This window comes from Primulina eburnea, chromosome 3 (genome assembly GCF_022965805.1).
Source record: "Primulina eburnea isolate SZY01 chromosome 3, ASM2296580v1, whole genome shotgun sequence".
In the NCBI taxonomy this organism is placed as follows: Eukaryota; Viridiplantae; Streptophyta; class Magnoliopsida; order Lamiales; family Gesneriaceae; genus Primulina; species Primulina eburnea.
Genome location: NC_133103.1, coordinates 49,655,929 through 49,683,474, shown reverse-complemented (window position 1 = coordinate 49,683,474; position 27,546 = coordinate 49,655,929). Strand labels below are relative to the sequence as shown.

The following is a 27,546-nucleotide window of genomic DNA, read 5'->3' as shown; positions in this document are numbered from 1 at the left end:
AGAAAAATATTTAATGTTTTTGAGGTATGCTAAATGTCTTGTGACCAATTATGAACGGGTTTGGAAGTCGGTGAGCGTGACCAAGGACCTCTCCACCATGGTAAATCATGATCGGGTTTAGATCAGGATTGAAAAACAGTAAAGCATGACCATGGATTAATCCACCCGGTAAAGCATGACCGGGATCTCATGTATGTTGTAGTGAATTTTCCGTGCCAGCCCAGTACTGTGGTTTAGTCTGATCAGGCACATTTATGTATGAGTCACTTGCATGCTTTGAAATATATCTCTACGCAAAATGATAAAGTTTATGCATGTTCAAATATGTACGATGCAAGTATGCTTATGAAAAGTTTTATGACGATGGCACGTCTATGTTTACGTTAATATGTTCAAGTTTCAGTATATAAACTCTACTTTAAAATGCATGTGGTTTTGTTATGTATTACTTGTTATTCCCAATTTATACGTGTTGAGTCTTTAGACTCACTAGACTTGATCGATGCAGGTGAGGACGAGTATGAGGAGACGAGGGGTGATGATCAATGAGCCGGCTTGGATAGCACAATCCTTTTAAAATTATAAAGTACTTTATTTTCTTTTAACAAAAAAATATTATAAAAAACTATTTTAGTAATTTATGTTTTTCTTTTATCACTATCATATATACTGTTCAAAATATTTTAAACTACTAAAATATTTTCTTTAATCTTTATTCAAACTTTGTATTTTTTAAATTATTATATCATTTTATTAAAAAAAATTATCATAAAAATATTAAATTATAAATAAAAAAAATGTAAAACAAATATATCACATACATACACATAAAGCGTGCAAAAAATCCCTAATATTCAATAACCATCGAGTTCCAAGTTTAAAGTATTTAAAAAAAATATTCTTAGAATTAATGCGTGTCATCTTAAGATTTTCTCATGTTAAAACGTAATATTGTTAAAAAAATCTCATTTGGAATTGCAGTCTAATCAATTAAAGAATGAAATTATAATATAAAGAATAATTGTAAAGAAAATGGACAAAGAATTGAGGTGGAGTGAGGTTCCCAAAGTGCGGATTCGGGATATAAGATTATAGATTTCTTTTCAAGATATAATATAATATTAATTTTTGTTGACTTGATTATTATTCTATAAATAGACGCAAATCTGCATCCTTCTTTTTTGTCAAATATTTCTTTCTATTATATATATCATTCACACTGAAAAAATGGCTCAAATTTCAAAAGATATGGTTCGCCCGATAGACAACTTTGCTCCAAGCCTATGGGGGGATCAGTTCTTGAAGTTTACATGTGATAATGAGGTAATTCGATTATATTTCTTATGTTTTTTATATAACTGACAAGTACATGCATATATTGTATTGTTATTCTTAAGTTTTAATAATTGTCTATGTCAGAAGAGAAACCGTCATGGGCGGAGTTATATGTGGGGCTGGGTTGGGCTCCAGCCCCATCTATTTTTCTTTTAAAAAAAATTAATATGTTTTTTTTAAAATTTTGTTGATTAATCTTAATGTCCAATTTATTTTTTCCATCTCTTTCACTTCTGTGCTGCGTCATTTCTATTCTTCTCTCTCAAACTATTATAATTTTCATTACTTCAAATGACCGTAACTTCATCATCGGTCGTCAGTTTTCAAAATCGATTATAGATTCGGAAAGCCCATGACATAAGCTTTCTTTTAATACCAAATTTTCGAAGTTTCTTTGTCGTCTTGAAATCAGCCGTCGCCCATCGGTCGCCGTTTTCACTAAAAATAATGAGAAAATCTAAGTGTTAGACATTCTACAGCTCGTTCTTATTGTTCTTAGTTAGATTTCGAATTTTAAAGGTAATTTCAGATTTTAGTGTTTCGAAATTTGGGTATTGTGGTTTTTTTGAATTTTGATAGTTGATATATATTAAATTGTTGATTGTAGTTACTATATTTGAGCCGATTTATGGTATTGATAATTTTTTGGAATTTATTTGAGCATTATTTCGATTTTCCAGATTTTATATTGGAGAATGTCGATTTTTAGTGTTGATTAGTTATTATTTTGATGTTTAGATGCTATAGAAAATATAAATGCAAATTTATGGAATTTTGTAGGAATTTTTAAAAAATTCAGAATTATGTAAATGAGATTTTTGAATTTATAAGGCTGTAAAAAATTTTATATTTTAATATATTATGACTTAAGATTTCAAATTTTAAATTCGGAATTATTTTGGAATAATTATAATTGTTTTAGGTTTATTAGATTAAAGTAACAATTATTTAGTGCTGGTAATGTTGATTTGATTCAGTTAGCCATAATAAATTAAACTAAAGTGATATTTTATGGTATAGACGGCACAATAAATTAATAATAAGTTAAACTAAAGTGATATTATTTAATCCTGGTAATTTTTTTTGGTTAAAAAATTGATAACGATTTAATAATTAATGAGTTTTATTTTAAAAAGAATCGATGAACACAACTTCAGTAGTGTTTTATCTCCATGTTTTTGAAAGTATTAAATATTAAATACTCTTGTTCTATGTTTTTATGAAGTCAATATTTACATATTTTTTATTTTAAAATTTTTAATTATTTATTTATTTTATTAAATACAGCATGGAACGGAGTCAGCCTCAGGTAATTTTGAATCCTGGCTCCGCCCCTGGAAACCGTAACATGACGTTTGAGTTATTACACTGTTTAAAATATTGGAGTTGCACAATAACCACTAACTATAACTTTTCGTAAAACGTCAAGCGCTCAGTTTTACAATTAGTATCAAAATCTAGAGTCACATGTGTTGATTCTTATTGAATGTAAATAAGTTAAATTATTGGGAGGGGAACATTGAGGTTCAATAATTACCTCTATTTGAGAGAAATCGAATCGTGATACTTGAGCTTGCTGCTCAATAATTGTCCCTTCTGGAAGAGAATTAGAAACGTGACGCTTGAGCTGCTATGATATTTAAAAGATTGAAGTTGTATCATTAGCATTAGGTATAACTTTTTGTACAATATGACTAAGTGTTTGATCATAAAGAAGAGACATTTTAATTGTCACTCGACACGAGACATGACCATTATCAAAATGTTATTACCCTATTAATCAAAAAGTTATAAATAACAGCAAAATAATATGGTTTTCCAATGCAGGAATAGCTAAAAATATAAACTGACAAGATACCGCAAAATTTCTAGTTGTCATATTAAATATCCAAAGTCAATAAATAATATATTCATGATTGACCCAAATAATCTAGTACATAAGAAATAGGCTCACTTAATTTAATATTATCATATTAAATTAAGTTTCATGCATGACGGTAAGTATGAAATTTTAGGCTGATCACTTAATTTAATATTATCATATTAAAGGGTTCTTGTACAAAATTTTCTGTTGCAACATTTAGTACACATAATCTACTTGATGAATTTATATAAAAATTACTAGGAAATTAAATATTAATTGATTAAATTTATGCAGGTAGAAGAAGAATATTCCAAGGAAATCGATTTGTTGAAAGATGAGGTGAAGATTAATTTGACAAATCCAGAGGGTAAAATGGTGGACACCATGAATTTGATCGATAAACTCGAACGCCTTGGCATATCTTATCACTTCGAAGACGAAGTTGAACAAAAATTGGAGCAATATTTTGGTCTGAATACAAATTACGAAGATGAAGCCTATGACTTAAACACAGTTTCACTTCATTTTAGATTATTCAGGCAACATGGACTTCACTTAACTTCCGGTATGTGTCAATACCTCCCTCATGTGTTTACATTCCTTTCTAATATAAAAATAATTAATAATTTCTCTAGCTCTTATAAAATTTACATAGAAAATGTTTCCCATTTTTACAAGAAATTGTTTAGTTTCTTTATATATACTTGATTAGATAAAATTACAAAATTATTTCTATAAATTGTTTTCGGTCTCATGTATTGAAAAATTTAGTTTTTCTTAGTCGGCCAATAAGTTGAAAGTTTTTACTTTTATGCATTTTTCTTGACTCACGGTAATGTACAACTTTGTGTCGATTTCTGCTATGCAATAACACGTAGCAGAAAACTAGTTGAAAAGGAAAAACGAAATCAATTAATTTATTATACTTGAACTTAAACCAATTTAGAGGATAAACAACCAAATTAAAATACGTCAACTAATGGGTTGTATTTTTATTGTCCCATCTTGATTATATCATGCAAACTCGAGCATAATGGGACAATTATATTTGAAGATATCATAATTCTCGAAACGATAATTACTATTATTTATGTTTCGATCGGAAATTTTTAACAAATTCAGAAGCAGCGATGGGAAGTTCGATGAGTCGCTTAAAACTGATGTGAGGGGCTTGTTGAGCTTGTATGAAGCAGCACATTTGAGAAAGCACAATGAAGATATACTCGAAGATGCACTTGTTTGAACAACTGAGTGTCTCAAGTCTATGGCCCAAAACCTCAAATCACCCCTCAAGAAACAAGTCGAACATGCCCTCATGCAACCGTTACATTTTGGGAATCACAGATTTGAGTCATACCATTACATCTCTGTCTACGAAGAGGATGAATATTCTAGAGATGAATCACTTCTCAAGTTTGCCAAATTAGACTATAATGCAGTGCAAATGCTCCACAAAAAAGAACTCTCTGAACTCTCGAGGTAATGTTACTTTGTTGTTCGTAAAGTAATGAGGAAAGTAAAGACAGCCATCTCACTTTTGAAGTGAAATTTTTTACAGTTATATATAATCTATAGGTTTTGTCATCTTATAGCATATTAAAATTTTGGTGATTGTGTTCTAGAGCTCAACTAGACTAGAATTTTAATCGGGGCATAATTTGGTTTACTTCTTGTTATTTTACAGGTGGTGGAGAGAGCTGAACCTTTTGTCTAAACTTCCTTATGCTAGAGATAGACTTGTTGAGTGCTATTTTTGGACTGTGGCAATATATCATTTGCCTAGGTATTCTCGCGGTCGAGTCATGCTGGCAAAAATAATCAAAATGATATCTTTAATCGATGATACATTTGATGCTTATGGTACAATTGAAGAACTAGAGGCCTTTACTATGGCAATTCAAAGGTAAAAGAAAGCACTAATAGCTCTTGTAAACATGAATTTATCTGCTTCATGTGGTCATAGTGTCTATAGTTTTGAGTTATTTAACCACTTCTCATTGGTTGGCTAAAAGAGTTGGAAGATTGAAATTTATAACTTAACTATTTCACATGCTTTGATTGTTATTTTGATTTTTGGTTGTTTCAGGTGGGATTTTAAAGAGGCTGATCTACTACCAGAATATATGAAACCACTTTATACCGCCGTCTTGAAACTCTATGGAGAATTTAAGGAAGAATTAGCAACAGAAGAAAGATCTTATGTTGTAGACTATACCATAAATGCAGTATGATTTTTTCATTTCAAATGACTAAATAAATCATTTCTTCTTATCTAATCAGCATATAATTAACATGGATTTTGATACTATGTTATTTAGTTGAAAGAACAAGTGAGGAGCTACAATGTCGAGGCCAAGTGGTTTATTGAAGGTTATTTGCCACCATTTTCCGAGTACCTTAGCAATGCTCTAACAACTTGCACTTACCACCTTCTTTCGAATGGATCATTAATGGGAATGGATTTTGCCACTGGGAGGGAGTTCGAATGGCTAAATATGATGCCAAGGATGCTTAGAGCATGCCAAGAAATTTGTAGATTAGTCGATGATATAAGTTCATACAAGGTACAAATGACCATGATTCCCATTATTCTTTCTAATCCGTAAGAATTGATTACTTCAAATATATCTTCATTTGTGAAAATGATTAATATAAATTGTTATTTTAATTGTATCACAAATACATACTTTAGAAATTTTTTCCTCATAAACCAATGTACTGTTTGTGTGTTATAATCATCACTCCGTTTAGAGCATAACCACTTATTTTAATTATCATATTATTGTAGATTGAGAAAATAAGAGGCCAAAATTCCACCGGCATCGACTGCTACATTAAGGAAAATAGTGTGGCAATGGAAGAGGCAATACATAAGATTGAAGAAATTGTTGTAGGTGCATGGAAGGATATTAATGAGAATTTCAAGAAACCATTTCCGTGTTCAAAAGCTGTCCTCTTGATAATCCTCAACTTGGCAAGGATGGTAGATGTAATATACAAGAACTATGAAGATGGATATACTGAACCGGAAAAGGTTTTAAACCCCTCATTGTTGCCATATTTGTTGAACCCTTTAAGATTCAGACATTTTAAATCATGCTGCGACTCATGAAGTGTTGCAAGAAAAACATCCTTTTATTTGTGTTATTTTTTAAAGTTTTTTGTGGGGATATTTGTTTCTGTAATATATATGTTTGATCAAGAATGTTATCTGTTATTTTTTAAAGTTTTTTGTGGGGATGTTTGTTTCTGTAATATATATATATATATGTTTGATCAAGAATGTTATCTTTCAATAAATGTAAAACAATGAGTGATCAATTTCTCCCATGTACGTTATATATTTTTAAGTTGTCGCGTCAAACTTGAAACTATACACATTTATATTATGAAAATTTTAGTGTGTATTTGTATTTTTATGGTTTTTATCCTCTATATATATATGTATCAAATTTTAATCATAGTCCACCACATTTACAAATTTGATATTTCTTTAATCATTCTAGTGGCTCAATTCCCTAAAGTTGTTGTGGGCCAAATGATTAATTAAATAAAAATGAAAATGATTTTGTTTTGTTAAAAAGATTATACACATGAATTTTTGGCCCAATAGGCCAATGCCTGCAGTGATATTTTTTTGCACCAAAAATAAATTATTGGCCCAAGAAAGTGTGAATGAACGCCAACAAATTAGAAAAAAAATATTGGCCCATTAGAATAAAATATTTTAAATGGCTAATTGGTTGAAATATTGAAAAAGTATGTGGCCATGAAGCCCACATGCAACGACGTGAAACATTGGAGATCGTGTATTAAGATCATGGAAGAAGTGGGGAAGTCCCCTTAAATGAAACAAAAACATCGGCATAAACAAATGAGAAAAAAACAATTCAACTCTACTTCCACCAAACACTGCAAAGTCTTTCTAGCTAGTCAAATTTCTATCAAGCTTTCACAGTTAGTATTCCTAGTATTTTGTCTTTCAAATTTTCAACAACTCTTTTTTTTTTTGTTTTTATGTTCATTTTAGATTCCTTGTCATTGTATAAATACAATGATCATGGTATGAATTTTATTTTTTCTAGTATCGTTTTTCATTCAAATCCTTCGGTTTAGCGTCATATTTTCTGAAGATAATAGAACTAAAGATCAAATTTAAGATTCGGGCCCGTATTCTGACGAAATTGTGCAAACGCTTTGTCTATCTAGAACACATGAAAACATCATTGAAGGATACAGAGCTTTAGAGGAAAGGATAATATATTTTGAAAGATTTTTTGTGCATTTTTTCTCGAATTTCGTGAGAAATGTTATGTTATTCATACATAAAACACCAATAGTTTTTATGCTTAAAATTATATAAAAAAATATTTTTCTTCAGTCCCATAATTTTTCTTACAAAGTTTTGTTTGTTTAATATTATTTAGTTTCATCATCCACATGATATATTTCTAACTCTACTACGTAGTGATGGCCTATGTAATATTTATATTTAGTCAACAAGTCATTAATAACCTATATATTTCACTCCTGTAAAAAAATGCTTACTGTTTACAATGTTACATTGTTAAACAATATCGGATCATACACTTCGGTCTCGGGGCCTGACACTAAAGACATGCATGTGTCCATAATACACAAAGGAGCTAGGTTCATTTGAATAAAATGCGATACCGAAAAACTTATCATATTGTGTCATTAAATCTATAAATTATAAGAAAATAATCACAACATTATCAAAATTATTCAGCTTCTTAAATTGCGTAGAGCCTACCTGTACATCTTAAATTGCCGGCCTAACTGCAGCCCTAATCCTCTAATCACATGCAAGATGGTAAAGTTTATTAAACTAGTAGGCTTATCATCTATTGGAGGCACACTAATTATTTTCTTATAGAACATAAAAATAGGGAGTCATTAAATTTAGAGGATCATGCACGTTCCAATATTTTATCGACCTCAAAATTGTGTTAGGAAGAGAGTATCAGTCTTAATTCCCATAGCGATATTATATTGTAATTAATATAACAAAGATAATAATTTCAAAAACATGTCTCTCAGAACCTTTTTCATGCTCACTCTATCTTCATATTTATATTTTTACATTTGTTAAATAATAATATCACAAAAATTTCAGATTCAGAAGCTATAATTTTTTAAAAAAAAATTAAAAAAATTCACATTAACTATAATAAATTTTTAAGAATTACAAAATTCAAATCGTTTATATAGTTACTGAATAAAATTTAATAGATATCATTCATTAATAATTAGTAACACGGAGATTTTAAAATTCAAGATGATGATCACATGTAGTTTTACGTATTTAACCACAATCTTGCATGCTTGCATCAATTTGTGCGTGAATAGAGTTTCTAAGAATTATAAAAACTACCATCTATGTGCATGCAGTCGATTTTTTTTTTTAAAAAAATTATTTTATTTAATTATTATATTTAATTAGATTAATTTATATTTATATATATATATATATATATATATATATATATATATATATATATATATATATATATATAAAATATCATAATTATACAAATTGACGAGGAGTCAATGCATGCAATCTGTGTAGATAATATCATAATTATACAAATTGACGAGGAGTCAATGCATGCAATCTCATAATTATACAAATTGACGAGGAGTCAATGCATGCAATCTGTGAAATTGGCGGTACCAAACTTACCAAATTTTTCGTCTCTTTTAGGCTAACATTTAATATAGTAGTGATATACTGTTCAAAAACTTTTAAACTACTAAAATATTTTCTTTAATCTTTATTCAAACTTTGGAATTTTTAAACACACGAGATTTATAATGATTCATTCTCAATGTAAGAGTTACGTTCACTTGTCACCGATACAAATTTCCACTATATTGTAATTAATATTACAAAGATAATAATTTCAAAAACATTTCTCTCATAACTTTTTTCATGCTCTCTCTATCTGTGATAATACACGTGGGAGCCTAATTTTTATAGCCTGCTCGTGTAAGCATAAATTTTTCTCTGCGTTTGATCATCATTAGAACTATATGTAATGAACACGATTTAATTCATATATACAAAGATATATTAAACACATATATCATGCCAATATAAAATTAAACAATACACCTTCAGCATAAATATATTTCTCACATTAAAAGTAAATTATATTCAATCCATATTTTATATTGAATCGAATCACTTCTCATCTGATTAACCAACATATATGTTAGAATAGTTCTTTTGTGAGACGGTATCACGAATCTTTATCTGTGAGACGGATCAACCTGTAACGTACTGTACTTTACTACTCAAAAATTTGCGGAAAAATTAAATTTCTTAAAAGAGTAATCAACCTTCAAAATCCAATGAAAATATACCGTTCATCCAAAATCTTTGCGACAAAAGATGTCAAATAAGTTTCTAAAGAACGTACTCGTTTCAAAAACATCATAAATCATAACGTGAAATAAAGGTATTTTGCGCATTGCATAAAAACTTCAAAACATGACGGTCCTCGAGTTTAGCCTCCGGCTCAGTCCAAGCCAGCTCCTTGGTCTCCACCACTAGCCTCCTTATAAACATCCTCACCTGCATCGATCAAGTCTAGTGGGTCTAAAGACTCAACACATATAAATTGAGAGTAACGAATAAGACGTAATAAAACCACACGCAACTTTAAAATAGGACATACATACTTGAAACTTGAACTTGCACGAAACTTGAACATGCGTACATAACTTAGACGTGCCATAACGTAAAACTTTCATAAACATACTTGCATGCTTGTACATACTTGAACATACGTGAACTTCATTATTTTGCGTAGAGGCATGTTTCAAAGTAAATGACCCATAACATAAATCGCCTGATCAGACTAAACCACAGTACTGGGCTGACAGAGACGAATTCACTGCCACATACATGAGATCCCCATTCATGCTTTAACGGGCGGATTGGTCCCCGTTCATGATTTAACGCTTTCCAATCCTGATCTAAACCCGTTCATCTGGTCCCCGTTCATGATTTAACGCTTTCCAACCCCATACATACATTGGTCACAAGACATTTAGCATACCTCAAAAACTTGAAAATATTTTCCTGCGTCAACATACTTACTTGACGTTGAGGGATTTGTTGGATTTTATTTGGGGCTGCTGCTGCACATACTAACATGAATTCAAATGCTTAACTTGCATAACTGAGACGTAAATATCATGCTTACTTACAAGCTCATTCGATTCCTTAGGAAGTTCTAAAATTCCCATGACTCGACCTTGTAAATCATTGTACTAAACCATGACATCAGACCTCAAAGCATACTATAAAATTTTTCCCAAAATAACAAACACACGGACCCCGTGCCCAGGTCCGGCTCCGGCTCCGTGTCCGTGCGGTGAAATGTGTCGTGAAGAAAAGGGGGGGCACGGACCCCGTGTCCTGGTCCGTGTGTGTACGCAAACTTGACACCGAGAAGAAAACAAAGGCACGGACCCCGTGCTCAAGTCCGTGTGGGGGTCCGTGTCAGCTCGCAAAAAGGACACTCAAGAAGAAACGAAGACACGGACCCCGTGCCAGGGTCCGTGTACCCTCGTTGGACGCGAATACACGAAGAATCTGTGCATGCCAAACTTATCATCCTAGACTCGATTGTACGGACCATGAACGGATACCCCGAGACCCATCCTAGCATTCCATAACATTGAACCGAACTCGTACAAGCACCCAAATCAACGACGTCCACCCTACGACACCGATAATTAAAAAACGTGGCAATTGACACCAAATCGATTCCTACGACTTCCAATGTATTCGATTGCCTATCGACACTAAACGACCTATCAAATAACAACCCAACATCATACTAAGCATACTTAGACGCAGCAACGATCACATGTCAATCCCCAACGTAGCCTGCAACAATAAAATCTCGAGAACACATCAATACATCATTTTCTGAAAAACGTAGTTTGAGCAGCCCCACGAAAAACAACATAACTCACTCAATTTGTACACAAATATTTCTAATTTACTGTCCAATCGAAGGTATCGAAAATTTATACAATTTTCATGTTGAAATTTTTCTCATAATCACGACCAAAAAATCACAGTATTTAAAAGAGGCAGCAAAAACGAGTTTCCAGATCTAAAAATTATCTCACAACTGATCCAAACCATTTTCTGCTCAAACGACGAACGTCACACATAAATTTTTACGCATAAAAATAACACAACACATATTATGACAAGATCGATGCAGAAATAACAGAATATACGTGCTTTTATTGTGAAAAACTCACGATACAGCGATATCGAAGCGGAGACGGAGTGAGGCCTGATCCGGGATGATGGTGGCTCAATTTTTCTTGTACAAAAATGACGAAAACTCGTTGTAAATTACAGAGGGAAGGGGCGGCTGTTCTCAAGACTAAGAACCCTAATATTACCCTCTCAAAATAATAAAATTCTGAATTGAAACATGTGTGTGTGTTATACGGTTTCTAGTGTGTGAGAAAGTGTGTGTGTGTGGGTGATTAAAACGTGTGTGTGTGTTTTTAATTAGGAGAAATTATAGATAAATTAAATAATTAAAATACGAATTAAAGGTTAACACACACTAATTTAGTCAAACTCCTCAATTAAAATAATTACACACTAAATTATATAAAATTTTCCTCTTTAAAAAAATAAACTACATAATGCTAACTTTAAAATTCTAAAATCACTAAATAAATAAATAAGGCTTTTAAAAATACTAAAGCTTAGTAAATCCTTTAAAATTTCCCATCCTCAACTTAAAATAAAATGCCACATATTAAAAATTTCCAAAGTCGTCACCGGTCTCTATTCCTCGATCCCGCCTCGAATAATCATCTGAAATATGACACTTGAAAAACAATTTAACGTGCATCGCATAAACATAAATAGTTTTGAAATAATGCATTTAAATAAGTCATGCATGGCTAATGCTCATTTAAACTTAAATAAATGACTTAATAATTAAATAAATGCATGGGTTATACGTGTACAGAATTCGGACACTACAGTTCCTCCCCCTCTAAAAAAAATTTCGTCCTTGAAATTAAATCTTATCGAACAACTCCGGGTAGCGAATCCTCATGTCCGCCTCTGACTCCCAAGTGGCTTCCTCCACTGATTGGTTCAGCCACTTGACTTTTACCAGCTTAGTCACCTTGTTCCGAAGTCTACGCTCCAGTTTGTCTAAGATTTGGATGGGTCTTTCCTCATATGACAGATCTGGAGCAAGTTGCAACGGCTCATAGCTCAGAACATGCGAAGGATTAGCTAGATACTTCCTCAGCATCGAGACATAGAATACATTGTGTACCCCGGCCAGATTCGACGGAATGGCAACACGATAAGCTAGTGATCCAACTCTGTCCAGAATTTCAAACGGTCCAATAAACCTAGGACTAAGCTTGCCTTTCTTCTCAAATCTCGTAACACCCTTCATGGGTGCTATCTTCACGAAGACGTGATCACCTACGGAAAACTCCAGATCTCTTCTCCTCTTATCGGCATAGCTCTTTTGGCGACTTTGGGTAGTCTTCATTCTGTCTCGATTCTTGACCACCACATCTGCAGTCTGCTGAACTATCTCTAGACCAAGTTCTGCTCTCTCGTCAACCTCATCCCAATGAATTGGTGATCTGCACTTCCTTCCATACAATACAACGCCTCATAGGGAGCCATACCTATCGATGATTGGAAACTGTTGTTGTATGTAAGATCCACTGGAGGTAACTTCGATTCCCAAGTCCCCTAGAAATCGATCATACAGGCTCGTAGTAAATCCTCCAAAATTTGAATCACTCGCTCAGACTGGCCATCTGTCTGCGGGTGAAAAACGGTACTGAAAAGCAACTTCGTCCCCATGGCTGCACGTAAGCTCTTCCAAAAGGACGATATAAATCTCGGGTCCCTGTCGGACACGATCGAAACTGGGGTCCCATGCAACCGAACTATCTCCCTGTTATAGAGCTCTGCATACTGCATCATGGAGAAAGTCGTCTTCACTAGCAAAAAGTGCGCTGACTTGGTGAGTCGGTCCACTATAACCCAAATGGCATTGAATCCTCTGACTGAACTCGGCAGACCAACCACAAAGTCCATTGTAATATTTTCTCATTTACACTCGGGGATAGGGAGTGGCTTAAGCATTCCTCCTGGCCTCTGATGTTCTGTCTTCACCTGCTGGCAAGTGAGGCATTCAGACACGAATCTGCGGATGTCTCGCTTCATCCCTGGTCACCGATACAAAATCTGCAAGTCTTTGTACATTTTGGTACCTCCTGGGTGAATGCAATACGGTGATGCGTGTGCCTCTGTCAGAATGTCCTATCTGATCGAATCAACACTAGGCACCCACATTCTGTCCCTGTATCTCACAATACCATCTGACACTGGGTAGAGTACACTGCCTTTGGCTTCATCCTTCAGCCTCCATTTTTGCAACTGCTTATCTGAAGGCTGTCCTGTCCGAATACGGTCTAGCAAGGAAGATTGGACTGTCAGATTAGACAGCCTTGGAGCTCTGCCTTTGCGATAAACCTCTAATCCAGACCTCTGAATTTCAGACTGAAGAGGTCTCTGTACCGACAACTGTGCTACAATTGCCACTTTCCTGCTTAAGGCGTCTGCGACAACATTAGCCTTTCACGGATGGTAGCTAATCTTGCAGTCGTAGTCTTTCACCAACTCTAACCACCGTCTCTGCCTCATGTTCAGATCCTTCTGCGTGAAGAAATACTTGAGACTCTTGTGGTCAGTGAATATCTGACATTTCTCGCCATACAAGTAGTGTCTCCAAATCTTTAACGCGAAGAAAACGGCTGCTAACTCAAGGTCGTGAGTCGGGTAGTTCTTTTCATGCACCTTCAACTGTATGGAAGCATAAGTTATAACTCGACTCTGCTGCATCAATACTGCGCCTAACCCGAGCTTGGATGCATCGGTGTATAGCACAAAGTAACCTTGCCTTGTCGGCATGGCTAATACTGGCGCTGAAATAAGAGCTTGCTTCAAAGTATCGAAACTCTTTTGGCACTCGCCACTCCACACAAACTTAGCATTTTTCTTGGTCAGTGAAGTGGGTGACACTGCTATGGACGAAAACCCCTGAATAAACTTACGGTAGTAACCGGCTAAACCAAGAAAACTGCGGATTTCTGATGCATTCTTCGGCTCAACCCATTCTTTAACGGCTGCTACCTTGGCTGGATCCACCTCGATCCCACTGCTAGATATTATGTGACCCAAAAACGCCACCTTCTCCAACCAAAACTCGCACTTACTGAGTTTCGAAAATAAATTGCGACTCTGCAAGGTCTTGAAAACTTTATTTAAGTGTTGACTGTGCTACTTATGACTCTTCGAGTAAATAAGAATATCGTCAATGAACACTATGACGAACTGATCAAGGTAGGGCTGAAATATTAGGTTCATGAGGTCCATGAAGATTGCTGGTGCATTCGTCAGTCCGAATGGCATCACTTAGAACTCGTAATTCTCATACCTGGTCCTGAAGGCTCTCTTGTGCACATCTGCATCTTTCACCTTCAGCTGGTGATACCCTGATCGAAGATCTATCTTAGAGAACACTGTAGCTCCCTGCAATTGATCAAACAAGTCTTCGATCCTAGGAAGTGAGTACTTGTTCTTTATCGTTACCTTGTTTAACTCTCGATAATCGATGCACAACCTCATACTTTCATCTTTCTTCTTTATAAAAAGCACTGGTGCGCCCCATGGTGAGAAACTGAGGCGGATAAATTCCTTGTCGAGAAGCTCCTGAATCTGTTGCTTGAGTTCTAACATCTCCGCTTGAGCTAATCGATACGGGGCCTTAGATATTGGCGCTGTGCCTGGAATGAGCTCAATTGCAAACTCCATCTCTCTCTCTGGTGGAAGACCTATAACGTCGTCAGGAAAGATGTCTGGGAAGTCTCTGACTACTGGCACATCTGATACCGACAGAGTGGGCACGTCAAGTGCAGAAAATAACGCTGGCCAAGAAGGCCTGACACCCCTTAGAAATAAGTCTCTGAGCCTGCGTGCATGAGATCATGCGAGGGAAACTTATCCATCTGGATGGTTCAAACAGAAACTGCTCCATGCCCACCAGTCTAACCAAAACGGATCTCTTCTGAAAATCAATCAAGACTCTGTTCCTCGTCAGCCAGTCCATTCCCAGAATGATATCGAACTCTGGCATGGATAAGACGATCAAGTCGGCATACACTAGGTGGTCGTGTAATTCCAGATCGATGTCTCTGACCACACTAGTAGCTGATAATTCTTCCCCTGAAGGGATTGTCACTGAATAATTCATGTCGAGTACAATGGTCTTGATATCCAAGTGACTAGCGAACGTTTCCGAGATAAATAAACAGGTGGCTCCTGAATCTATCAGGGACCGGGTGGCTATTCTCTTAATGAAAATATTTCCTCAGAGACGTTAGCACAACACAAACTTATATCCCAAATTACTAATATTAACCTTAAGCATAGAAGAAATCAATACTCCAAGTTACTCAAAATATCGCTATCACATTAATAATCTCAAACAAAATTCCAACATGCAAGGAAAAATAATACTGAGCTCAGGTAGAAAAGTTTACCGGTCAGTAAAGTCGTGTCTGGGTTCGCCTCTTGTGCATGCATGGCGAACACTCTGCCCTGAGTTGGCTGCTTCCACTGTGGGAACTCTTTCAGCATGTGGTCACTAGCTCCACATTTAAAACACTTGTCTGACCCATATAAGCACTGCCCCGGATGCTGGCAGTTGCACTTAGGGCATACCGGGAAATTTCCGGGCTTATGAGGTGCCACCTGTTGCTGAATTGGACCCTTGCCCTTTGGCGGTCCCTGATATGGCTTCTTCCCTGGCGGCCCCTGAGACGGCCTCTTAAACTGAGGTCGTTGTTGTTGGTGCTGCGCTGGGGCCTGATAGGGCCTCTTGCCCTGTTTTTCTGTCTCTATATCCCTATGATCCTGCTCTGCCACCAGAGCCCTGGATACGGCAACTGCATAACTAGTAGCACCAGCTACTCTCATATCACGGCGCAAGATCGGCCGCAATCCATCCATGAAATGCCTCAGCTTACTCTGGGCATCATTAGCTATCAGAGGTACAAAGTGACACCCCCTTTCGAACTTCCTGACAAAGTCCACCACGCTACTGTCTCCCTGTCGCAGCGTCATAAACTCCATCGTCAATCCGGATCGTACTTCCTCAGTGAAGTACTTGGAGTAGAAGACCTCCTTGAATCCATTTTAAGGCAACACCTGCAAGTCGACTGCCACTGACGCACTCTCCCACCATAATCTGGCGTCCCCTGACAGAAGGAACGTGGCACACCTGACCCTATCTGTATCGGTCAGTTACATAAAATCAAAGATTACCTCAATGGAATTAATCCATCCATCAGCTATCATCGGGTCAGTGGTACCCGAAAACTCCTTCGGATTCATCCTCCTGAATCTTTCATACACCGCCTCAGGTCGGGGCCTCGCCCCTGCATCAACTGTAGCCTGGTTCCCCGCAAACTGTGCGAAGAACTGCGTCATTCCTGCAAGCATCTGTGCCTGTATGTCTGGCGGTTGTGGAGGAGGAGCGTCTATCCCCTCCTCACGAGCCTCTCTATCCTCATTCCTAGCTTCCCGGTTAATCAAACGTCTAGGAGGCATACTGTTCCAACAAATACCCAACACGTAAACCCCATATGCATGAACATGATATCAATGACATAAGATGCACGTACTTGAACTTAAAAATATGCACATGATGAAATCAGAACTTCATGCTTACTACATAACATACATTTAAAACTGTAAACTTACAGACTTGAGGTGTGACTTCGTGAGCTTCTTGCGACTGGCAGTAGGCGTAACCCTTTACAAGAACACGGCTCTGATACCAACTGTAATGTACCGTACTTTTACTACTTAAAATTTGCGGAAAAAATAAAAATTTTCTTAAAGGAGTACTCAACCTTCAAAATCCAATGAAAATATACCGTTCATCCAAAATATTTGCGACAAAAGATGTCAAATAAGTTTCTAAAGAACGTACTCGTTTCAAAAACATCATAAATTATAACTTGAAATAAAGGTATTTTGCGCATTGCATAAAAACTTCAAAACATGACGGTCTTCGGGTTTAGCCTCCTGCTCAGTCCAAGCCAGCTCCTTGGTCTCCACTCCTAGCCTCCTTATAAACATCCTCACCCGCATCGATCAAGTTAGTGAGTCTAAAGACTCAACACATATAAACTGAGAGTAACGAATAATACGTAATAAAACCACATGCAACTTTAAAATAAGACATACATACTTGAAACTTGAACTTGCACGAAACTTAAACATACGTACATAACTTAGACGTACCACAACGTAAAACTTTCATAAACATACTTGCATTCTTGTATATACTTGAACATACGTGAACTTCATTATTTTGCATAGAGGCATGTTTCAAAGCAAGTGACCCATAACGTAAATCGTCTGATCAGATTAAACCACAGTACTGAGCTGACAGGGACGAATCCACTGCCACATACATGAGATCCCCGTTAATGCTTTAACGGGCGGATTGGTCCCCGTTCATGATTTAACGCTTTCCAATCCTAATCTAAACTTGTTCATGCTTTAACGGGGTGGGTTGGTCCCCGTTCATGATCTAACGCTTTCCAACCCTATACATACATTGGTCACAAGACATTTAGCATACCTCAAAAACTTGAAAATATTTTCTTGCACGTCAACATACTTACTTGGTATTGAGGGATTCGTTGGATTTCATTTGGGGCCGCTGCTGCACATACTAACATGAATTCAAATTTTTAACTTGCATAACTTAGACGTAAATATCATGCTTACTTACAAGCTCATTCGATTCCTTAGAACGTTCTAAAATTCCCATGACTCGACAATTAACAAACACACGGACCGCGTGCCCAGGTCCGGCTCCGGGTCCGTGTACGTGCGGTGAAATGTGTCGTGAAGAAAAGGAGGCCCCGTGCCCTTGTCTGTGTGTAGGTCCGTGTGTGTACGCAAACTTGACATCGAGAAGAAAACAAAGGCACGGACACCGTGCTCAGGTCCGTGTGGGGGTCCATGTCAGCTCGCAAAAAGGACACTCAAGAAGAAATGAATACACGGACCCCGTGCTAGGGTCCGTTTCCGGGTCTGTGTACCTTCGTTGGTCACGAACTCACGAAGAATCTGTGCATGCAAAACTTATCATCTTCGACTCGATTTTACGGACCATGAACCGACACCCCGAGACCCATCCTAGAATTCCATAACATTGAACTGAACTCGTACAAGCACCCAAAGCAACGACATCCACCCTACGACACATACAATTAAAAAACGTGGCAATTGACACCAAATCGATTTCTACGACTTCCAATGTATTCGAGTGCCTATCGACACTAAACGATCTATCAAATAACAACCCAACATCATACTAAGCATACCTAGACGCAGCAACGATCACCCGTCGATCCCAACAAATCCTGCAACAATAAAATCTCGAGAACACATCAATACATCATTTTTTGAAAAACGCAGCTTGAGCAGTCCCACGAAAAACACCATAACTCACTCAATTTGTATCGAAATATTTCGAATTTACTGTCCAATCGAAGGTGTCGAAAAGATCTACAATTTTTGTGTTGAAAGGTTTCTAAGAATCACGACCTAAAAATCGCAGTATTTAAAATAGGCAGCAAAAACGAGTTTCCAGATCTAAAACTTATCTCAAAACTGATCCAAACCATTTTCTGCTCAAACGATGAACATCACTCATAAATTTTTACGCATAAAAATAACACAACACATAATATGACAAGATCGATGCAGAAATAACGGAATATACGTGCCTTTGATGTGAAAAACTCACGATACGGCGATATCGAAGCGGAGACAGAGTGAGGCCTGATCCGGGACGATGGTGGCTCGATTTTTCTTGCACAAAAATGACGAAAAATCGTTGAAATTACAGAGGGAAGGGGCTGCTGCTCTCAAGACTAAGAACCCTAATATTACCCTCTCAAAATAATAAAATTCTGAATTGAAACTTGTGTGTGTGTGTGTTATACGGTTTCTAGTGTGTGAAAAAGTGTGTGTGTGTGGGTGATTAAAACGTGTGTGTGTTTTTTTAATTAGGAGAAATTAGAGCTAAATTAACTAATTAAAATACTAATTATAGGTTAACACACACTAATTTAGTCAAACTCCTCAATTAAAATAATTACACACTAAATTTTATAAAATTTTCCTCTTTAACAAAATAAACTACATAATGCTAACTTTAAAAATTCTAAAATCACTAAATAAATAAATAAAGCTTTTAAAAATACTAAAGCTTAGTAAATATTTTAAAATGCCCCATCCTCAACTTAAAATAAAATGCTACATATTAAAAATTGCCAAACTCGTCACCGATCTCTATTCCTCGATCCCGCCTCGAATAATCGCCTGAAATATGACACTTGAAAAACATTTTAACGTGCATCGCATAAACATAAATAATTTTAAAATAATGCATTTAAATAAGTCATGCATGGCTAATGCTCATTTAAACTTAAATAAATGACTTAGTAATTAAATAAATGCATGGGTTATACGTGTACAGAATTCGAGAACTATACAACCCTACCAATATTCACAATAAAAAGTAATACTTTTTCAAGATGACCCAAATAATAGACCTGTCTCACAAAATACTACCCGTAAAACCGTCTCATACAAATTTTTCTCTATATGTTATCGGTTTGTATTCCATCAGTAGGTGTTTTATCACCTTTCGGTTGGCAGAAAATATGTTCACCTTCGGTTGGCAGAAAATATGTTCATACATTGGTTCCCAGTTATCTTCATATTCAAAGAAATATATCAACAATTTTTACATTTGTTAAATAATAATATTACAAAAATTTCAGATTTAGAAGCTATAATTTTTTAAAAAAATTACTATCTTGCATGCTTATACAGTTGTGAATAGAGTTTCTAGGAATTATAGAAACTAGTTAATTAATTATTATTTTTACTAAAATAATTTATATTAAAATATGGATAATATCATAATTGTAAAAATTGACAAGGAGTCATAATGCATGTAATCTGTGAAATTGGCCGTATCTAACATACCAAGTTTTTCGTCTCTTTTACGCTAACTTTTAATACAGGATAGAGATAGAGATAGAGATATTTCATTTCTTATCTATACTATATATATTATCTTATATAGTTTAGGACACCTAAAATAATTAATTTTAGTGTCATGATGAATTTTTTTAAAATACTAACAATATCCTTCTAAAATTATAAAGTACTTTATTTTCTTTTAACAAAAAAAATTATAAAAATCTAGTTCAATTCGCATATAGACAAGCAAATTGTGTAGCCGATGCGTTAGCAAAAGCTGCTCAACTATATGCTAGTCCTTCGATTTTCTTGGAGAGTCCGCCAGATTTGATTGAACATTTAGATGATTATTGTAATTCTTTGTATGATTAATGAAATTCCCTTTCAAAAAAAAAAATTCTTTAATCTTTATTCAAACTTTGGTATTTTTAAATGATTATATCATTTTATTAAAAAAATTAGTATTAAAATATTAAATTTTAAATAACATAAAAATGTAAAACAAAAATATCACATAATCTATACTTCTATACTATTATATTAAGTGTGAGGGCCTTAGAATAACTACCTTTGAGGACACCAAAATATTTAATTCCATAATTACCCTTCTTACTCTACTAAAAATCTTTTCAAGTCACTCCATATTTTAAATATAAAAAAATCAAAACAAAACATCCCTTTTAAATCGAACAATTTTTCTAAATCGAAAATAATTTCATGTTAATTATTTAGTATTATTTAATCAAATTAAAAATAATAAAAGCACATGCAATGCATTTGCATCTTTTACTAGTACACATAAAGCGTGCAAAAAAATCTCTATTATTCAAAATCTCTAATATCACCTTTCGGTTTGCAGAAAATATGTTCATACATTGGTTCCCAGTTATCTTCATATTCAAAGAAATATATCAACCATTTTTACATTTGTTTAAAAAGCATGCAAGATATTATTTTTTATGTTAAAAACATTACTTTTCAATACAATTATGAATAAGATTGATATATCTCATGATATTGTTATGTGAAACCGTCTCATATGATATGTAATTCTTTTAAGTTATGCACATGCGACCTTTCATTTTTAGTGTGTCTTATCACAATAATGGTTTCATCATCATAGACTTTCGGCTGGGATTCTTGTAGAGAGGTAACAAGTAACCATTAATCTATATTTTATAACACATATATTGTTCATTATTTTTATTTAATAGTTCAAAAAAAATATCATCAACATGAAAAATTAATAGTACAACATTTTTTTACCATTAAATTAACGTTGTACACATTAAATTGACCAATCCATTATTTAATTAATAAATGGGTAACAGCTGGCACAATTATCAATTTTGTTTCCATTCTTTGACTGGTCGGCCATGTACATTCGAGCTCGTGGACTCATCGTGGGAAAGGAAGATCTTCTATTCATATTTTGGTAAATCTAAACACACTCATAATAATTATTATCGTCTGTTTACACTTATTTACTTTTTTTAATTAATTTAATTTATATTCATGTACAAGTGATATCATAATTTATAAAAAAAAAATTAGCGACTCACTATAATCATTTTGAAACTATTATTAATTACAATATGATTTGATTATATTTACACGAAATTCATACCATAATTGTGATAACGAGTGAATGACTAAACTACAAATTCAAAATAATGAATAAAAAAAGAGAGAGAAACGAAATCAATAAAATTTGTTGACAAAAATTTGTGTGAAACGGTTTCACGAATCGTATTTTGTGAGACATATTTCTTATTTGGCTCATCCATGAAAAAATATTACTTTTTATTGTGAATATCGTTAGAGTTGACCCGTCTCACAAATAAAGATTTCATACGACTATCTCATAACATACCTTACTCAAATGTATTAGGCGCCAGATTTGAACACGCTAACAAGTGCTTTCATACCAAGTTTTTCGTCTCTTTTACGCTAACATTTAATATAGGATAGAGATAGAGATATCGATAGAGATAGAGATATTTCATTTCTTATCTATACTATGTATATTATCTTATATAATTTTAGGACACCTAGAATAATTAATTTTAGCGTCATGATGAATTTTTTAAAATACTAACAAAATCCTTCTAAAATTATAAAGTACTTTATTTTTTTTAACAAAAAATATTATAAAAACTTTTTTAGTAATTTGTGTTTTTCTTTTATCGGCTATCATATATACTGTTCAAAAAATTTTAAACTACAAAAATATTTTCTTTAATCTTTATTCAAACTTTGGTATTTTTAAATGATTATATCATTTTATTTAAAAAAATTATTATACAAAATATTAAATTTTAAATAACATAAAAATGTAAAACAAAAAAATCACATATATAAGTGGGGATTCGGGATAAATATATGGTGGAAAATGAGCCACGATATGGAAGGTAATGTCGCCTGATATAATATTATGTTTTTTTTTTCAAGATATAATATAATATTAATTTTTGTTGACTTGATTATTATGATATAAATACAAGCACATCTACATCCTTCATTTGTTAAATATTTATTTCTATTACATATATAATACACGCTGAAAAAATGGCTCAAATTTCAAAAGATATGGTTCGCCCGATAGACAACTTTGCCCCAAGCCTATGGGGGGATCAGTTCTTGAAGTTTACATGCGTAATTTGGTTCTATTTCATATGTTTTTATAACTGACAACTACATGCATGTATTGTATTGTTATTCTTAAGTTGTAATAATTATTCATGTCAGAAGAGAAACAGTAACGTAACATTTGAGTTATTATACTGTTTAAAATATTGGAGTTTCACAGTAACCATTAACTATAACTTTTCATAAAACGCCAAGCGCTCGGTTCTACAATTAATATCAAAATCTAGAGTCACATGTTTGATTCTCATTGAATGTAAATAAGTTAAATTATTGGGAGGGGAACATTGAGGTTCAATAGTTAGCTCTATTTAAGAGAAATCGAATCGTGATACTTGAGCTTACTACTAAATAATTTTCCCTTCCGGAAAAGACTTAGAAATGTGACGCTTGAGCTGCATATTTAAAATAGTGAAATATTTCCATTAGCATTAGGTATAACTTTTTGTGCAATGACTCAGGTGTTTAATCGTACAAAAGAAACATTTTCTATCAAAATTTTATTACCCTATTAATCCAAAAGTTATCAGTTACAACAAAATAATATAGTTTTTCAATGCAGGAATAGATAATAAAATTATAAACCGACAAGATACCGCAAAATTTCTGGTTGGCATTTTAAATATCCAAAGTCAATAAATAACGTGTCGCATGGCTCTCTATGTATGAAATTTAGGCTCCTTGATTTAATATTATCATATCAAATTAAAGGGCTCTTGAAGTTTACATGTGATAATGAGGTAATTAATTTGGTTCTATTTCTTATGTTTTTTTATAATTGACAAGTACATGCAAATATTGTATTGTTAGTATTAAGTTGTAATAATTGTTTATGACATAAGAGAAACCGTAACATGACTTTTAGTTGATGAATATATAATCTAGTTGATGAAATATATAAAAATTACTAGGCAACTAAGGATTAATTGATTAAATTTATGCAGATAGCAGAAAAATATTCCAAGAAAATCGATTTGTTGAAAGATGAGGTGAAGATTAATTTGAAAAATCCAGAGAGTAAAGTGGTGGACACAATGAATTTGATCGATAAACTCGAACGCCTAGGCATTTCTTATCACTTTGAAGACGAAGTTGAACAAAAATTGGAGCAATATTTTGGTCTAAGTACAAATTACGAAGATGAAGCCTATGACTTAAACACAGTTTCACTTCATTTTAGATTATTCAGGCAACATGGACTTCACTTAACTTCTGGTATGTGTCATTACCTCCCTCATGTGTTTACATTCCTTTATAATATAAAAATAAAATAATTTCTCTCTTATAAAATTTACATAGAAAATGTTTTCCATTTTTACAAGAAAAGTTTACTTTCTTTATAGCATGGATGGAACGGAATGTGCCACATTATTTAATCTTTATTAGGTAAAATTACAAAATTCATTAATAAAATTGTTTTATCTAAAGCATTGGAAAATTTAGTTTGGTCTTCGTCCAATAAGTTGAAAGTTCGTCCAATAAGTTGAAAGTTTTTACTTTTAGCCATTTTTCTTAGATAGCTAATGTGACATTGGACTTGTTGGTAATGTACAACTCTGTGTCAATATATGATGTCACGTCGCACACCAGCAGAAAACTATTTGAAAAGGAAAAAGAGAATCAAGTTATTAGAGTTAGCCTGAAATTAAATGATTTAGAGGATAAACAAGCAAATTAAAATACACATACTAATGGATTGTATTTTTATTGTCCCGTCTTGATTATATCATGCAAACTCGAGCATGATGAGGATATGAGACAATTATCTTTAAAAGATATGACAATTATCAACAAAAACTATTAATGTAATTTATGTTTCGATCAGAAATTTTTAACAAATTCAGAGACAGCGCCGGAAAATTCGATGAGTCGCTTAAAACTGATGTCAAGGGCTTGTTGAGCTTGTATGAAGCAGCACATTTGAGAAAGCACAATGAAGATATACTCGAAGATGCACTTGTTTTCACAACTGAGTGTCTCAAGTCTATGGCCCCAAACCTCAAACCACCCCTCAAGAAACAAGTCGAACATGCCCTCATGCAACCGTTACATTATGGGTATCAAAGATTTGAGTCGTATCATTACATCTCTGTCTATGAAGATGATGAATATTCTAGAGATGAATCGCTTCTCCAGTTTGCCAAATTAGACTATAATGCAGTGCAAATGCTGCACAAACAAGAACTCTGTGAACTCTCAAGGTAATGTTACTTTGTTGTCCATAAAGTAATGAGGAAAGTAAAGTGAGTCATCTCACTCTTGAAGGGTAAATTTTTACGGTTACATATAATCTTTAGGTTTTGTCATCTTATAACATATTAAACATTTTGGTGATTCTGTTCTAGATAACAACGAGACTAGCATTTTAGTCGGCATACATTTCTTTTACTTCATTCTTGTTATTTTACAGGTGGTGGAGAAAGATGAACCTTTTGTCTAAACTTCCTTATGCTAGAGATAGACTTGTTGAGTGCTATTTTTGGACTGTGGGAACATATCATTTGCCTAGGTATTCTCGCGGTCGTGTCATGCTGGCAAAAATAATCAAAATGTTATCTTTAATCGATGATACATTTGATGCTTATGGTACAATTGAAGAACTAGATGCCTTTACTATGGCAATTCGAAGGTAAAAAATAGCACTAATAGCTCTTGTAAACATAAATTTATCTGCTTCATGTGGTCATATTGTCTATAGTTTTGAGTCATTTAACCACTTCTCAGTGGTTGGCTAAAAGAGTTTGAAGATTGAAATTAACAACTATTCCACATGCTTTGATTGTTGCTTGTCTCAGGTGGGATTTTAAAGAGGCTGATCTACTACCAGAATATATGAAACCACTTTATACCGCCGTCTTGAAACTCTATGGAGAATTTAAGGAAGAATTAGCAACAGAAGAAAGATCTTATGTTGTAGACTATACCATAAATGCAGTATGATTTTTTCATTTCAAATGACTAAATAAATCATTTCTTCTTATCTAATCAGCATATAATTAACATGGATTTTGATACTATGTTATTTAGTTGAAAGAACAAGTGAGGAGCTACAATGTCGAGGCCAAGTGGTTTATTGAAGGTTATTTGCCACCATTTTCCGAGTACCTTAGCAATGCTCTAACAACTTGCACTTACCACCTTCTTTCGAATGGATCATTAATGGGAATGGATTTTGCCACTGGGAGGGAGTTCGAATGGCTAAATATGATGCCAAGGATGCTTAGAGCATGCCAAGAAATTTGTAGATTAGTCGATGATATAAGTTCATACAAGGTACAAATGACCATGATTCCCATTATTCTTTCTAATCCGTAAGAATTGATTACTTCAAATATATCTTCATTTGTGAAAATGATTAATATAAATTGTTATTTTAATTGTATCACAAATACATACTTTAGAAATTTTTCCCTCATAAACCAATGTACTGTATGTGTGTTATAATCATCACTCCGTTGCATAACCACTTATTTAATTATCATATTATTGTAGATTGAGAAAGGAAGAGGCCAAAAAACCACCGGCATCGACTCCTACATTAAGGAAAATGGTGTGGCAATGGAAGAGGCAATACATAAGATTGAAGAAATGGTTGTAGATGCATGGAAGGATATTAATGAGAATTTCAAGAAACCATTTCCGTGTTCGAAAGAGGTCCTTTTGATAATCCTCAACTTGGCAAGGATTATAGATGTAACATACAAGAACTATGAAGATGGATATACTGAACCGGAAAAGGTTTTAAAACCCCTCATTGTTGCCATGTTTGTTGAACCTTTAAAGATTCAGACATTTTAAATCATGTTGCGACTCTGCATTATGTGTTGCAAGAAAAACATCCTTTTATTTGTGTTATTTTTTAAAATTTTTTGTGGGGATGTTTGTTTCTGTAATATATATGTTTGATCAAGAATGTTATCTTTTAATATATGTAAAACAATGAGTGATCAATTTCTCCCATGTACCTTATATATTTTTAAGTTGTCGCGTCAAACTTGAAACTATACACATTTTATTATGAAAAGTTTAGTGTGTATTTGTATTTTTATGGTTTTTGTCATCTATATATATGTATCAAATTTTAATCATAGTCCACCACATCTACTTTTAGTGTAATTATGCTCTTGTTTTCCGATGTGGCAGAGATGTGACTCTCACATGTATAATGTCAAATCAATATTTTTGATGACAAATTATTAAAATTGCAAAAAATTTTATACATGCGAGACTAAGACTAATTAAAAACATAGAAGAAGAAAATTGAGAATAGATAGACATACACAATGAAAATTACATTTTCCCTAGTATCAATCATCTAAAGAATTTAATTGTTGACATGCAAATAATTATCTTATTTCTTCTCTATTTTTTTTTAATAATTTTCAAAATCACATCCACAAAATTAATTTTATTTTCAATGAAACATTATATTCTGCATATTTATATGAGGACGAAAATGTTTTGAGAATCTAATAGGAAATCGAACAACATTGAATGACTAGCTTCACTGGACTAATGA

At 33.8% G+C, this 27,546-nt stretch overlaps 1 protein-coding gene and 1 pseudogene across 2 annotated transcripts; both read left to right on the top strand.

Annotated features, from left to right (window-relative positions):
- Window positions 1-1,206: 1,206 nt before the first annotated feature.
- LOC140827803 (germacrene A synthase-like) lies at window positions 1,207-26,892 on the top strand. Of its 2 annotated transcripts, none has more exons than XM_073190652.1 (7): window positions 1,207-1,323; window positions 23,972-24,242; window positions 24,853-25,228; window positions 25,438-25,656; window positions 25,823-25,961; window positions 26,055-26,300; window positions 26,520-26,892. In XM_073190652.1, the coding sequence occupies exons 1-7, from the start codon at window positions 1,228-1,230 to the stop codon at window positions 26,823-26,825; spliced, it is 1,653 nt and encodes a 550-aa protein (XP_073046753.1). In that variant the 5' UTR covers window positions 1,207-1,227; the 3' UTR covers window positions 26,826-26,892. The 2 variants fall into 2 exon arrangements, with proteins under 2 accessions (XP_073046753.1, XP_073046754.1); XM_073190653.1 differs by lacking the exon at window positions 1,207-1,323 and adding an exon at window positions 22,885-23,044.
- LOC140828439 (germacrene A synthase-like) lies at window positions 4,139-6,292 on the top strand (annotated as a pseudogene).
- Window positions 26,893-27,546: the final 654 nt, after the last annotated feature.

Bases quoted from the DNA above. Each gene is read 5' to 3' on its own strand.
- LOC140827803 (XM_073190652.1), top strand. From the start codon at position 1,228: ATGGCTCAAATTTCAAAAGATATGGTTCGCCCGATAGACAACTTTGCT. The intron at 24,243-24,852 runs GTATGTGTCATT...TGTTTCGATCAG, and splicing joins TGGACTTCACTTAACTTCTG to AAATTTTTAACAAATTCAGA. The intron at 25,657-25,822 runs GTAAAAAATAGC...TGCTTGTCTCAG, and splicing joins TTTACTATGGCAATTCGAAG to GTGGGATTTTAAAGAGGCTG.